This window comes from Propithecus coquereli, unplaced genomic scaffold (genome assembly GCF_000956105.1).
Source record: "Propithecus coquereli isolate 6110/MARCELLA unplaced genomic scaffold, Pcoq_1.0 Scaffold84, whole genome shotgun sequence".
Classification (NCBI taxonomy): domain Eukaryota; kingdom Metazoa; phylum Chordata; class Mammalia; order Primates; family Indriidae; genus Propithecus; species Propithecus coquereli.
This window is the reverse complement of record NW_012154618.1, coordinates 585,878-601,071: the sequence shown is the minus strand read 5'-3', so window position 1 is coordinate 601,071 and position 15,194 is coordinate 585,878. Positions and strand designations below refer to the sequence as shown.

The 15,194-nt window shown below is 42.0% G+C and overlaps 1 protein-coding gene across 3 annotated transcripts in view; it reads right to left on the bottom strand.

The window, feature by feature from the left end:
- Positions 1-15,194, bottom strand: part of GFRA1 (GDNF family receptor alpha 1) — a 193,023-nt gene that overhangs the window by 53,997 nt on the left and 123,832 nt on the right. For all 3 annotated transcript variants that reach the window (XM_012663931.1, XM_012663932.1, XM_012663933.1), the window contains one exon: positions 4,756-5,092. In XM_012663931.1, the coding sequence (XP_012519385.1) occupies positions 4,756-5,092 (337 nt within the window). The remainder of the gene's footprint in view (positions 1-4,755; positions 5,093-15,194) is intronic.

The following is a 15,194-nucleotide window of genomic DNA, read 5'->3' as shown; positions in this document are numbered from 1 at the left end:
ACCCTCTCCCTTTATGTATGTATATATCTCAAAATACGAAGGCGGTCCAAATGTTTTTGTTACGTGGATGAATTGTATAATGCTGAAGTCAGGGCTTTTCATGTGCCCATCGCCAGAGTACATTGTACTGGAAAGGTAAGTTTTTTTCCCTCACACCCCTCCCATTCCCTTTTGAGGTTTAGCATTATCAGAATCTTTCTAGAAGGAGTGAGATATTCTTGACCCAGCACTGGGGGCCAGAAAGAATGCAAATGCAACATTCAATTCCACCTAGGAACACCCTGGCAGGAGAGGGAGAGCCTGGCTGCTGGCGTTCAAGGTGGAGGGCTGGCTCTGGCCGGAACCCCTGAGGATGCAGCCCACCAGGGCAAACTGCCATGCTTTGGGAAACAACGGCTGCACGTGTAAGTAGGAACTAGGGGTTGTTCCTCCGGCGTCCAAGGATGCAGCCTTCTCTTGCACGTGCAGAATGGCCGAGGAGGGCAAGGCCACCAAACCACCAAGCACGCCCTGGACTGCTCTCAACAGCAACACCATGTGGCAGTAGCCAAAGCCACAAGGCCAGTGGGCTTGGGCTTCTCAGCATGGCTCTGTGATCCTTATGATAAGGAAAACCCCCATCTATTACTTGGCACATCAGCCACCTGAGACCCCCACCCCTCATAGAAGACCCACATCAACGTAATACTAACCTATTACCTGGCCCATCAACTAATCTATTACCTGGCACATCAACATAACACTAAACCTATTACCTGGTGCATCAATTACCCTATTACCTGGTGCATCAACATAATATTAACCTATTACCTGACACATCAACTAACCTATTACCTGGCAGGCATTGGCCACCTGATATCCCACCCCTCGGACCACCTCAACTTAATAGAAGTGGCAAAAATTGGGTAGATGGGGCTTAGAATTTGGTGGCGAGACCCCTCTGAGCCTGCTGGCTCTCTGTGTGCCGCTCGGTTTGTCTTCGGGACCACTCGCTGTAATACTTGCTGTAACACTTAGATGAAAACAGGAGGTGCATGCTGGGGTCGGGGAAGGTTCTGGACCTCCCGGTAATGAAGAATAGCTGAGGCAGCTGAGAGATAAATTACAAAATCAAGAGAGGTATCTGTGGCACCCTGAGCCTATGCTCAAGTGCTGAGCTTATCGTGAATGTCAGAGTTTGGGAGAAAGGAGGTAAGGTGTAAGTTTAAATTATGCATATATATAACAATTTGCACCAGGAATAAAGGGTATGCTTCCATTTCGCCAAACTCAGTCCCGACATCCTTCCAGGCCCTAAGAAAAGCAGCTAGAGGAAAACTGGCAGGGGAGACACTGCTTCAGGGGAGGAATGAGAGCTTTTTAAATTTCATCACACCCTTCTAATAATACCTCTGTGTTTGCTTTTCTGTAGATAAGCTTGGAGGCCCTAACAGTCAAACTCTGACTCTCCCCAACCACCCCAAGAGGAAAGCAACCTGTCAGCTTCCCTAAAAGGGAAAGGGAAAAAGGAAAAAACGTCAAGGAAAATCTCTTGTTCCTTCTCATCTGAAGGCGGAAGAGAGACAGGTTTTGTGCAGAGGCACCTTTGGGCCCTGGGGAAGGAAAGCTGTAAGGCCTGAATTGGCAAACATTAAGTTCAAGGAAATTATAATGAGCTTGAGCAGCTCTTTGATAGTTGCTGATGTTACAATGGAGCATTTGAAGGTGTAAGTTTTCGAAGAATATGATTTTTAGGAAGCAATTTTCCCTCTTGCCACCCCCTCCCTTGGTGGCTATTCAAATGAGGCCGTAAGTCACCACATCAGGGATGGGGTGAGGGTTAGAGCAACTGTGATGTGAGCCCCGCAGAACCCCCAGGTCCAGCTAGTACCAGCTGCTGCTCGGGGCAGTAACAACACAGCCTCACCGAGATGCACTGAGAAGGGATGGGGGAAAAGGCATAACATTAAAGACAAGATTAATAAAATCTGATGAAAGAAAACACCGCTAGCCAACCTAGCAGCTCGAACTACATTTACCACATCTGACAGGGAGGGGTAATCATGAGTAATAAGTCCGGGCTCTGGAAAGAAATTATGGGCTAAATAACTTAACAATGGGCAACACCAGGGGAAGTCACTGATTCACCCGCCCAAGAAAGACTCAAGACAGGGTACAAAACCCATCAATCACACTGAGACAAATTCCACTTGGTAGGGCCTCAGGACAGCCTAGATCTGATTCCCAAACAGCCTCCGGGTTCTCCCCAGAGCCAGAAACGTGACACCAGCACAAACACTGCTTCCAGGCCCACCTTCCCCCCAGCAAGCCTTCACCCCGTTGCACAGTGGCTGCCATCCACCCGCACCTGACCTTGCTATGGTCGGGCACAGTCAGGGACTAGGCCAGGGCTGTCTGCCGCCCATGTACATTTCTGCCCCATCAGATCAGGCCACTCCCTGCCATTGGGGGTGTCTCAAAGTTCCTGGAAGCTGTCCTTCCTACCTGGGAAGCCTCAGTCTGAGGCGCCGTACGGTACCCTAAACCATCTGGTTCCTCCTGTCACCTGCCTGAGAGCCCCCAACTTCCTGACTCCCAGCTAGTCTCGCTACCGCTTAGTAGGAAAGCCACCTGGTCTAAGGAATTCACACCAGCCCTCCAAGGAGTCTCTCTTTTTAGAAGAGCAGGTCAGGGAATGCAAGTTATCTGCTCAGCACGGGCTTTCCACCAGCATAGGAGGAGTCCCAGACCCTCCCTGGCGCTCATGTGTGACATAAAGCTAGGAGGAGAGAAGCAAAAGGCTCGGTCACCACCACTGCCTCTCCCACCTCCCAGCTGCTGTTCCACGGACAGAGGGCTCCTCCTCCACTCGTGTGTGTCCCGTACAGCTCCCCATCTTGAGGCAGGACCAACAGCCGTCAGTAGACAGGATGACATCTTATTGTAGAGACAGGGAGGAGCCATCTGGCTTTAAGGTAAGAGAGACCCTAGAAACTCAGTCCTGCTCGTGAAAGGGGGATCCTTTCTGCTCAGTGGCTAATGGGGCCCAGGAATTTGGGTTTCAGATCCAGGGATCTTCAGAATCTCTGTCCTTTCCCATCCCAGCACCCCGAGCAAAGCTCCCAAGCGTCTTCTTCCTGTCCTGCTCCTCAGCCATGTCCACCTCACCCATCTTCGCAGGAGGTGCCGTGATCCCTGACCGACTGGCTTCCTCAGTTACTGGCTCGAGGGCCTGCCTCTCCCCCAGGACCTTCCAGCACACCCGTATCTGCTCCTAGCCCACAGCTAAGAGGGCCGCAATGCACCAGGGGCTTGGTACTGAGGAAGAGTCCCTGAAGTTGCACTGTTGGAACACCTGCCTCCTCCCAAGATGCAAACTCTGTTCACATGATGCTTGGTCACCCGTGTCCTTCCCATACAGCAGGTCACCTGCTTCCTATTTGGAAAAAGACAGTGGAGGGACATTACTCCCAGAAAATCAGAAAATCTGCGTGAGAGTGTTACACTGATAACAAGGCATTTCACTTCTCTTTGGTCATTATTAGAGCTGGTTCAAGGAAAGAATGGGACCCCAGTCTACTAGAATAAAAGCCAAATTGACCAGAAACTCAGCTAACCAGAATCTTCAACATCTTGGACATATTTTCCTGCTCTGAGCTCTTTAGAAATGGGAAGCCTATAAGAAAACAAGCACGTAGTGACTCGCTCATCTACTTGTCCACCTGTTTAACATACGTTGACAGCACAGGCTTTTGTTAAAGATGGCACTGAAGGCTCCTGGCCACCCCTGGGTACAAAGCACAGATGTTGTCCAATATGATGCCCCGCCCGAATCCCCAGCCCAGGATCCAGCCCTACTCTTCTGAAGGATGCCTCAGCACAGCTTCAGTCTACAAAGACTCAAGTTTCTGCTCATCCAAGTCTACTTGCTTCCATCAGCAACTGAATTCAACCCTAAGTTCTAGAAGGACACAGGTCAAATTGTTAATAGTGATCGCTTGAGGCTTGGGGGCAAGTTGGAGCAGAGTGAAGGGCTACTTCCTCTTTTCACTCTACCTAATTCAATTTCCATATTGCTTTTTTTTTTCTTACACAGACAATGTGTCCATGGACTCCTTCAGAAATTAAAATAAATCCAGAAATGGCCAAAACCAGAAAGGAAATGAATGTTTTCAACAACGTAGTCCTGGCGAGGCAGGGTTTCTGATGGGGGCTGAGATTTGGGAAAAGAGCTGAGTGGGAAGCTGCCCACTCTTCACAGCCACAGAATGGCCCAGAACAGCCCCAGGCCTTCTCACAGGTCTCCTCACCAGGGCTGGGCACTGTTAATCCCTCTCACTGGTCTCTTCCAGTTTTCACCCCCTGAAGGTCAAGAGCCTCCATAGCTCCAGCTAACTCCTCTTCTGACTTAGCCCCTGGCAACCTCCGGTAGCCCCTCAGGACTTGAGGTCTGGGCCTCAGGTCAGCTCGCCCCAGGTGATCCTCTCACCTGAGAGGTGCCTGGGAAATGCAGTAGTGTTTTACCTCATTGCAGCACCGCTCAGAGTATTACCTTGGTTAAGGCAGGAACCTTCCCCAGTATGAGAGCCTAAAACAGCTTCTGAAGAACCATGTGTCAGACACAGAGGTCAGATTCTTCCCAATTCACTCACACAAACTGGCCTCCCCGCCCTCCCCTACCCTGGTAGAAACACAGAAAACCAGGGCTTGGCAGATGAAGCAGCCGCCAAGGCCCTCCTTGCCACCTCATTAATCACGCGGCTGTGGCGTGCTTACCTGCAGATGTAATTCGTCTTGCAGGAGTCCTGCAGATTCAAACAGTTGGGCTTCTCCCTCTCTTCATAGGAACACACGGGCACGATGGTCTGTCGCCTCCGCTCCGTGCATGCGATGTCCCGGCAGGAGCAGAAGAGCATGCCGTAGCTGTGCTTGGCCGGGACCTTGTCGAAGAACTGCCGGAGGGCCTTGTGGCACTTGCGGCGGTTGCAGACTTCGTTGGACATGCTGGTGGTACAGGGGGTGATGTACGCCGACCTGTACTTCTTGCAGGTGTCGTCGAGGTTGCAGGCCTTGGCCGCGTCCAGGCAGTTGTTCCCCTTGGGAATGTGCTCCACTGCAAAAGCAGAGAAAGACAGGCATGGGCACAGTGCTCGGCTCCAGGTCTGCCCATGAAGACTCTGTTTTAATTGAGATCTTGCCATTGACCTGGCAACGTGGGCGGCTCTAGAACTTAATGAGTTTTGAAGCTAATAACTTAATGACTTCATGACAAGGAGAAAGCGTTAGGAGTGCAAATGCTGGGAGTCCACTGCAGCACATAAGCCCTCTAGTATTCCCTTAGATGTCTAATTAGGAGGTTCTGCGTGAGGCCAAAAGATTGCAAACACCTGCCCGGCTATATGCAAACAAGGCAACAGGAGAGTTAGCTTCCAGCTCCTGGTTGGTAAACTGAAATTAGGATAAAAGAAAAAAAGCAACAAATTATATACTTGTTCATGAGACAGTATATAAAATGATATGCTGAATGCAAGTATAATTGCCATACCATCCTTCAGGAATATAATTATGTAATAAATGCATATAGTACATGCTAATTACTATATGATTATAGAGTAATTACATGGTTATTTGAGCCCAGAAGACAAAATATTATGCCAGTCTCTCTAAACAGGAAGGAGCAACTACAATGAAGCTGTATTTAAGTTTTAGCTCACAGGCCATTGGAAGAAAACCAGAATAAATCACATAAAAATCTGCAAACCTCAATTACCACTTAACTCACCACACACAACACGTGGGCTCTATGAGTATTGAGGTTTCGGATTAGAAAAATTCAGCTAGTATTTTGGATGGAATTTCAATGGGTTTCCAAACCCTGGGCTTCAGGAACCTCACAAAGCGTATGCTGCCTTCTGCCTCTGTGCTCATGATGCCAGAGAAACCAGTGCTGCCGTGCCGGGTTGCCCCTGTGCTATCCGGAGCAAGAGCACGTGAATAAGCAAAGTTAAACCATGAATGAACAAGGGGTGGGGGGTTAAGCCCAATCCCCATTCCAGAGGTGTTTCTGCAGGGAGAGGGAAGGGTTTTTCTGGGAAAAACCTCTCAGAACTGACTTATAAGGTGGCCTCTGGAACACTGATAATCAGATATAGTAATGACCCTCTGGACAGGGCCGGAAGGCGGCAGACAAGCACCATACAACTGTGGGATTAGACACTCCAGCAAGTTCCTCCTCAGGCTTCAGCTGTTCCGTGGCTTCTGTGACTCCGTTTCATTTTGTTTGTGTGCCCCCAGTCGATGGGGGCTGGGAAGGCGTGTGGGGAACTAGAGAACTGACAAGACAGGAGAAGGTGCAGTTGGGTTGGGTGGGACTGAAAGACAGGCCAGAGCATTCACTGCGTGTCTAAAGGGCACAGGGTATGTCATTCAACCCTAACAAAGAAGAATATCCTATAATTCGTGACAACATGAATAAACATTGAGGACATCATGTTAAGTGAAATAAGCTAGTCACAGAAGGACAAATACTGCATGATCCCACTCATGGGAGGGATCTAAAATAGTCAAATTCACAGAAGCTGAGTGGAATGATGGCTGTCAGGGGCAAAGGGAGGGGAAATGGGAAGTTGCTATTTAAAGGGAATACAGTTTCAGTAATGCAAGATGAGTAAGTTGTGGACATCTGCTCTACAGTACTGTGCCTATTGTTATCAATACTTTGGCGCACACTTACAGATTTGTTAAGAGGGCAGATTACATGTGAAATGTTCTTACTACAATTTAAACAATTTTTAAATAAATGAATAAAGGGCACACAAAACAACTCTGACATTTCAGGGAAAGAAAAACTCTCCCTGTTCTGCTGAAAATGTGCCTTGCTTTAAGAAAACCCAATATGCAAACATCTGAAATCACAACATTATACTCTGGCACCACAAGCCATGTTTTACTGTTCCCTAGGTTCATGTTTCTGCCTCTGGCATCTGAGTCCAACACATTTACTGCGGAAGGCAATGAACAAGACATTCAGCCCTTCTTGGGTGAGCAGTGCAAGGAGTTAGCAGCTGCACATCCATCCCTGCTGTTTTAATAAGCACACCTGGTACTGTTTCTCCATCATGCTCTTCCCAAGCCTGCTTCTCTCTGGCTCTTCTGTTCCCACACTCAGGCTCCTCAGGACTCAAGGAGTGAAATATTCACTATGTGCCCTGACATGGCCAACAGGGCCTCCGGGCCTTGGTGACACTTCTAGTCTTCTCCTCTTGAGACTTCTAATATGTGCTGTTGGACCCAAGGGCAGTGATTTATATTCTTGAAGCCCTACAGTTCTCTAGATTTCTAAATTATGCATTTTTGATGATAATCTAAAATAAATTAATATGACCATATTCTGGATCATCTGTATTAGGCTCTTAAGGCTGGATACTGGTACATGGTTTCACTATCTGCATTCACATTTGCATTGATGTCAGATGGTACTTTATGACCTCAAGCTAAAAAGAAAAAATGCACAGAGGTGAAGTAATACTTACATGATGTAGCCAATGATATATGAACAAATAGATCATGTAAGTTCAAACACAGAAAAATGGCTGAAAAATGACATCACATGGCACCCAGTAACACAGGCTGCCAAACTCAAAAGATCACATGCTGCAACTTACATTCAGATTGTAAGCACCAATTAAGTTTCAGCAAAACAATACCACCCCTCACACTAAATTTGTATTAGCCTGCATTTCTTTATTTACAAAGTTTTCTTCATAATTTGTGTGTGTGTGGCTTTTATTGTTGTGTAAAAGCAAAGAATAAGCACTTATAGTTTTACGTATAAATTTTAAGTAACTTTATAATCAAAATAATAAAAGTCAACACATGACATCCAGGAAATTTCTTTTTCTCTGAAAGTAGTCCACAAGCTTCTCCACAAGCTTTAGAAAATTGGCCTAGTGTATACCTTCTTTGTTATAATAATATTAGCTGGCCTTCAAAGTTGTTAAAACTATATAAGCTATTAATTACATTTTTCTTAATGTTATGAAAAAAGAAAAGCAATATTTTAAAGGAAAAGCCTTGAAAGGAAATACCATGAAATATGATTGTGGGAACAGAGTGAACCATTTTATGTCCAAACCAATTGCTCAAAGTTTACTTCTTTAGCAATGGGGGGTGACTTAGACTCACTTTCTGCTGATTCCGTTTTCATAGACAGATAACCCTTGCCAGAGCACCATCTCCTTACCATTATTTCAGAGCCTGTGATAAAATCCAGAATGGACAGCCTGGAGTATTCAGAGGGGCAAAAACTATTAATTCATTTCCAGCTCACAGGTCAACATGTGACTTCTTTTTTGTTTCTGACTGTCATTCACACAAAACACTTTCATGGCCCTTCCCAACTTGATAGACAAGGCCAGCATTACCTCAATATCAGAATAAAATAATAGACGAACACAGATGCAAAAATCTTCCCCAAATTTGAGTAAATTGCATTTAGCAATATGTTAAAAGAATAATTCATCATGACCAACTAGGGTTTATCCCAAGAATGCAAGGTTGGTTTAATATTTTAAAATTAATGTAATTCATCACATTTAACAGTATATAGGAGGAAAACCATAGGATTATTTCAATAGACAAAGAAAAAGCACTCAACAAATTTTAACACTTATTGATGACACAAACTGTTCTGCAAACTATTAATAAAAATAGAAAAGAATCCCCTAAATCTGACAAAGAGCAGCTATGAAAAACCTAGAGCCAAAATTATATTTCATGGTAAAATACTGGCTATTTCCACCTAAGATCAGGAACAAAACATTCCCATTTTTACCACTTATAGTCATATTTTACTAGAGGTCTCAGCCACTGTAATAAAGCAATGGAAAGAAATAAAAAAAAAAAAGAGGATATCTCTATTTGCAGATGACCTGGAAAATCCTTAAGAATCTACAGAACTACTGTAACTAACAAGTGAATTTTAGCAAAGTCAAAGCACACAAAGTCAATATACAAAAATCACCTGTACTTTTTAAAAGTTTTATTTTTACGGATATGTAATGTTTGTACATATTTATGGAGTACATGTGATATTTTGATGCATGCATAGAATGTGTCATGATCAAATCAGAATATTTAGAATTTTTTGAGTTTACAAGTTTTCTTAATTTTATTTTTAATTGACAAATAATAATTGTATATATTTATTGGGAAACGTGATGCTCTGATGAATGTTTGACATTATGGGATGATTAAATCAAGCTAATTAACATATCTATCAATTCCATATGTTAGCTGCCAAAAAATAGAAAATGAAATTTTAAAACATTATTTTATTTACAATAGTACCAAAAAAATAAATAAATAAAAAGTGCTTAAGAATGAATTTAACAAAAGATACATAAGCTATCTACACTAAAAACTAAAAAACACTGCTGATAAAAAAAGAAGACCTGACAAATGGAAATATATACCGTGTTCATGGATCAAAAGACTCAATATTATTAAGATTGCAAAGACTTGATATTATTAAAACTTAATTAATAGCTTATATACTTTTAACAACTTTAAAAAGTCAACTAACATTATTATAACAAGGTATACACTGTGACAATTTTTTAAACTTTGTGTATAAGTTTGTGGACAATCTCCAAATAATAATACATTTAAAATTGGCAAGTAGATTCTAAAAGTTATATGAAAATACAAAGGACACAGAATAGGTAAAGCAATTTGAACAACAGCAACAAAGTTTAAGGATTTACTCTAACTGTTCTCAAAGTTATATGAAGCTACAGGTATCAAGACAGTGTGGTATGGCATAGGCATAGACAAATCAAACAATAGAAGACAAAATTCAAAAATGTACCCACACATCCATAGTCATTTGATTTTTGACAACAACACTAAAGAAATCCCAATGGGGAAAGAAAGTCTTTTCAATACATGGTGCTAGAATAGTTGGATGCTCACGTACAAAACAAAAACAAATACAAAAATCCTCAATACCCTATTTCACACCATACACAAAAATTAATACAGAATAGATCATAGACTTAAATATAAAAGATAACATCATAAACCTTTTAGCAGAAACCTAAGATAATCTTGGAAGTGGCAAACATTTCTGAGATAGAACCACAGAGAGCAATAACCATAAAAGAAAAAATTGGTAAGTTACAGTTCATCAAAATTAAAAACTTCTAGTCATAAAAACACTGTTAAGAAAATGAATAGACAAACCACAGACTAGGAGAAAATATTCACAAAACATATATGTGACAAAGGACTGGTATCTAAAATATATTAAGAATGCTTAAAACTCAATAATATAAAAGCAAGCAACCCAGTTTAAAAATGGGCCAAATATTTAAACAGACACTTCACCAAAGAAGATATATGAATGGCCAATAAACACATGAAAAGTGTTCAATATCATTAGTTATCAGGGAAATGCAAAATAAAACGACAATGAGATATACTACATAGCCACCATAATGTTTAAAATTAAAGACTGACACCACCATTTGGTGTAAAAAAAAAAAAAATTGTGGAGCTCCTAGAATTCTCATACATTGTTGGTGTGAGTGGAAAATGGTCCAACCACTTTGGAAAAATGTTGGGCAGCTTTGTTATAAAACTAAACATACACCTACTCTCTGACCTAGAAATTCTACTTCTAGGTATTTATCCAAGAGAAATGAGAACCTATGTCCATAAAAAGACTTGTGCAAGAATATCATACCAGTATGATAACAACCACAAACTGGGAATAGCCCATGTATCTATCACTAGACAAATGGCTTAAACCTTAGTCTAGCCATTCAATGGAATACTACTCAGAAATAAGAACAGAGGAACCGTTCTTATTTGTGAAGTACACAATAGCATGGATGGATCTCAGAAACACTATGTCGAGTGGAAAAAAAAAAAAGCCTCACACAAAAAAGGACACACTGTACGATTCCATATGTATGAAGTTCTAAAATAGGCAAAACCAATTTATGATGAAAAAAATCAAAAGAGTGGTTGCTTCTACGGGATTGGCTAGGAAGGAGCATGAGAGAACTTTCCAGGGTGACGGTAATGTTCTCTACCTTGATAGAAGTTTGGGTTGCACAGTTTGGGTCAAAACTCGGAGAATGGCACACTTAAGGTTCGTGCGTATGTCAATTCACTTCTAAAGGAGAACAAAAATGAAACCAACGTTGAACACTGGTTAGTGATATGTATGCTGAAGCATGTAGGGGAAGGATATTGATAAATGCATTTTAAAAACTTAAAGGGATGGACAGATGGACACTCATAAAGCAACCACATGCAAATGTTAAGGTAGAATCTAGGTGCTAGGTATATGTTAACCATAAAATTTTTTACACTTTTCTGTATGTTTGAAAATGTTCCTAATAAAATACAGGAAAAAAAACCAGATTTATATATACACCTTATTCTTTCTCTTTTTTAGCAAGTTTCATATGGGCGATTAGGCACATGGAAAATCACTCTTGACCCTTCCTTTCCTTTTGGCCTTTCTTAGTCCCAACTCTCTCTGAAGCTGTAATGCTGCATATCCATCCTACTGCAATGAAGTTCAAATTAAACACTCCTGTAATCACAGGACATACAAATTAGAGTTCAGTTTTCACTTGGTAAGAAGATTGATCCTCTGTATCTATTAAATGGATCCCCTAGCGCACAAAAATGCTACCTCAGTGACTGGAGAGCAACAGGGAGAGAGGAGAGAATCATTCGATTTACACCACTGGAGTCAGAGCCAGCCCTCCATCAACTCACACCCCGCACGGAGGATCAGGGCTCGCCTGCGTTTTATGGTCCGGGCACAAGCGCCTTCTCGCCTGCGTGGGAAGGCTTCTGAACAGCTTTACCATAACTCTCAGTGCCACCCCCTCCACAGCTCATTTTAGAGCTCAGCATTAAAATGTTGCTTCCCTCCCGCCCCTCTCCATCTAATCTCTCCCTCCATCTGCTGTTATTCATTCTTTAACTTGGTAGAATGTCTGCGATGCTGTCTGAATGGGAAGTATTCTCAGAATGAAGGCTGTTTACTAGAAATCCTTTTTTCTTGGGAGAATGCATACGCAAGTCGGTTGTGCTCAGCTAGTGTGTTTAGCCAGATTTTCATTTCAAATTCGACACAACCATGTTGTTACTTTGCAGGTTACATATTGCTGTCTCTAGCATCATTCTAAGCCTCTGTGGCTGTGATCACATCTGACTGTGACTGGTTTCTTGTTTTCTTGGCCATGGGGAGTATAACATTCATCGCAAGTGGAAGACCACATCCCAAAACATGGAATAAAAAAGGCCAGGACCTGCCAAAGGAACAGCGGATTAGGAGTCAGGGGGATTCGGGTTTTAAATGTGGTCCAATCACCTGAGTGCCTTTGTACAAGTCAGCTTTCCCCCTATGGGCCTCAGTTTCCCCATTTTTGAGATGATATATGTTAGGTCCCTTCAAGCCTTAAGGTTCTTTGATTTGATGGTTATAATATAATTTGTCTTTTCTGATTATAACTTCAAATATATAGGATAAAACATGATGGTCAAGGACAGAATGTAAAACCCCAGCCTCATGGGCAGAGGTTCCATGTACTTGAAGATACTGGCCTCTCAGCTGTTTGCTGCTCCAAAGAGTGCATGGACCAGTGATTTCAACCCTGACGTGCAAGCAGAGGAAATGCAAAAGGTCTTCCAACATAGAATGTGGAAGTGTCCGGGATGAATTAGGCACTGGGAGAAGCTTTCATATTCTAAATTCCTCTGGAGCACCGAACTGCCTTTATCCCAGATACAATCCTCACACTGTCCCAAATCAGAGGCTATCACTGTGGCTGGCGGCCCCTCATTATTTACACTTAGAAAATGCCACCGTTATTGGCAAATGCCAGGGCCAACTAACCAGTTGAAATGATTCAGGATGAAACACAGATGCAAGCAACTAGAAACCCATTTCTATAGATTGTGAGGTGGAATAAAACAGTAAATACATTAAAATCTGCAAGGCGTGCACGAGATGTGATTTATTAAGCCAAAAATTCACAAGACACGGTGAGAGAACGTTGTTTACAAATGCTTGCCAATTTCCGGGTATCGTTCCGCCTTTCTCAAAAGGGCTGCAGAATTGAATTCGCAACTTATTTCCTCTTTCTTTCTGACTTGATTAATTACCATGTTAACATAACTACTGTTCTTTTTCTAATAAGCTCCTTCTAATGTGTTATCCCAGAAAATAAAAAATGGGCAAAAGATGCCAAAATCCTCACAGGGGTAGGCAAGCTTTGTTGGAAGCTCACACAGACAGTCTGGTCTTCTGATACCCACACGGATCGTATGGCAAATCTGATCACACAGGTTGTGACCCTTGTAATCCATCCTTCAAAAGCCTGGCCTTTTCCAGCTGGGGTGCTAGAAATCACATTTAAAACGCACATGTTGGCTGTTTGGAGCCCATTTTGTCCTCCGTACACGGTTGCAGACATATTGTATTACACTATGATGAATTTCCTCCTAGTTCTGTTTTTTCATACCTTACACAACTACATTAAGCCTCAAGCCATACCCAAGTTCCTCTGGGACTCACAGTGACTGAGTTATTTTGAATACCTGTGAATTTGGAAATAATTCTTCTGTCTGGTGGACACAGTTCCCAGTGTCGTGGGTCAGCCTCATCCATTAGAGCTCCCATTTCCTTAATGCGCATACTGACACCTGCCTGCACCCTCCACTGTGCATACCTTAAAAAATTAGATGTCTCCTATAAGTGGTGTGCGAGTCACATGCTTGCTGCTGCACAATGATTAATAGTGCTGTCCCAACAAATGGGATCATTACATTTTTAATTAACCTTTCCAACCTCCTCCCCCTTTTCCTTTTGTTATACATTGGATCTCTGAAGTTTTCTACTTGTTTATGTTCAGCTAGGTTTGAAATAAAGTCATGAAAAATGATTGCAGGTGATGTAGGAGTCAGTGCTTCAGGTGAGATGTCTGGTAAAAGGTGCAGTGCCTCATTGTATATCAGATGTGGGGACAGGCGCCTAGAACTTGGTGGCTGGGTTCCCACCTAATTTTTGTTTTGGCAGCTTAGCGTTATTTAATGGCCTTGGCTACCAGGAAACTGGCTTTTTAAAATCTCTTTCAATCTAATTATAATTATGGTGTATAAATCATACAATGATCAATTATAAAAATCTCGGGTTCATAAATATTTAACTTAGCATTTAAACCCACACTGTAGGAGTGCATGAAATTTCTGAGCCCATCTCTTTGCAAACAACTGCTTTATTACAGTTCCATTGCCAATTGCTGAAAACTGAACCAAGTTTGTCTTGCAGCTCACTCAGGCACATATTTGAGCATAATGCCTTTCTGTGTATTAAGATGGTGCAGTTTAGTTATTTCTAAAATTATGAATGCCTCCCATTAAAAAGATATTTTGCAAAGACTTCTATTGCCATCTTTTAATTCCTCAAGTATGGAGAGGCACAATTATAATATTAGACATAAAAACACTCATAAAATATATTTTATCTAATGTAAGATTGATTTTGAGATAATTGAGGTCAGATTTGTTTGGAAAATGTATTGTGACATGTGCAAATGGTGATGCGAAGAGGAAATGATCTTTGAGGAGGACTCAAGCAACACAGCTAAATATTTTTCAGCAAAATCATAAAACCATAATTGGATTTCAATTTAGTAATAGTCGGCCTAAGACAGACCATTTTTAATAATCTAATTATGTGTTCAGGGCCTACCCCAGAACTTAAGATGGCTACAGAACTATTAATTGTATGCAATCCTGTTGCATCTTCAACCATGAAATTTGCTATTACATGTAGGACTGGCTCTCAGTTACGGATATTTTTTTCCAATCTCAGATCATCTTTATAACATGCAAAAATGCCTATTCCTCTATTTTTCTAAAAGTGAAATCTTCTAATGACTTTTCTCTGGACCAGAAAAGTAGCTCAGATTTGTGATCCTTCTGCAGACAAAATTCACAATGAGATTTACAAACATTTTCCCTATTTGATGAAGGCACAGAGAGCAGTTCTTTCTTTGGTCTGATTTTCATTAATTAAAGGTATTTAATTGCTAACATCTCATTAGCAGTAAAATTAATGAGTACTTCAACTACAGGAAAAGATCTGCATGATAATATAAACCTAATTCATTTTACGGGGCACAAACTGT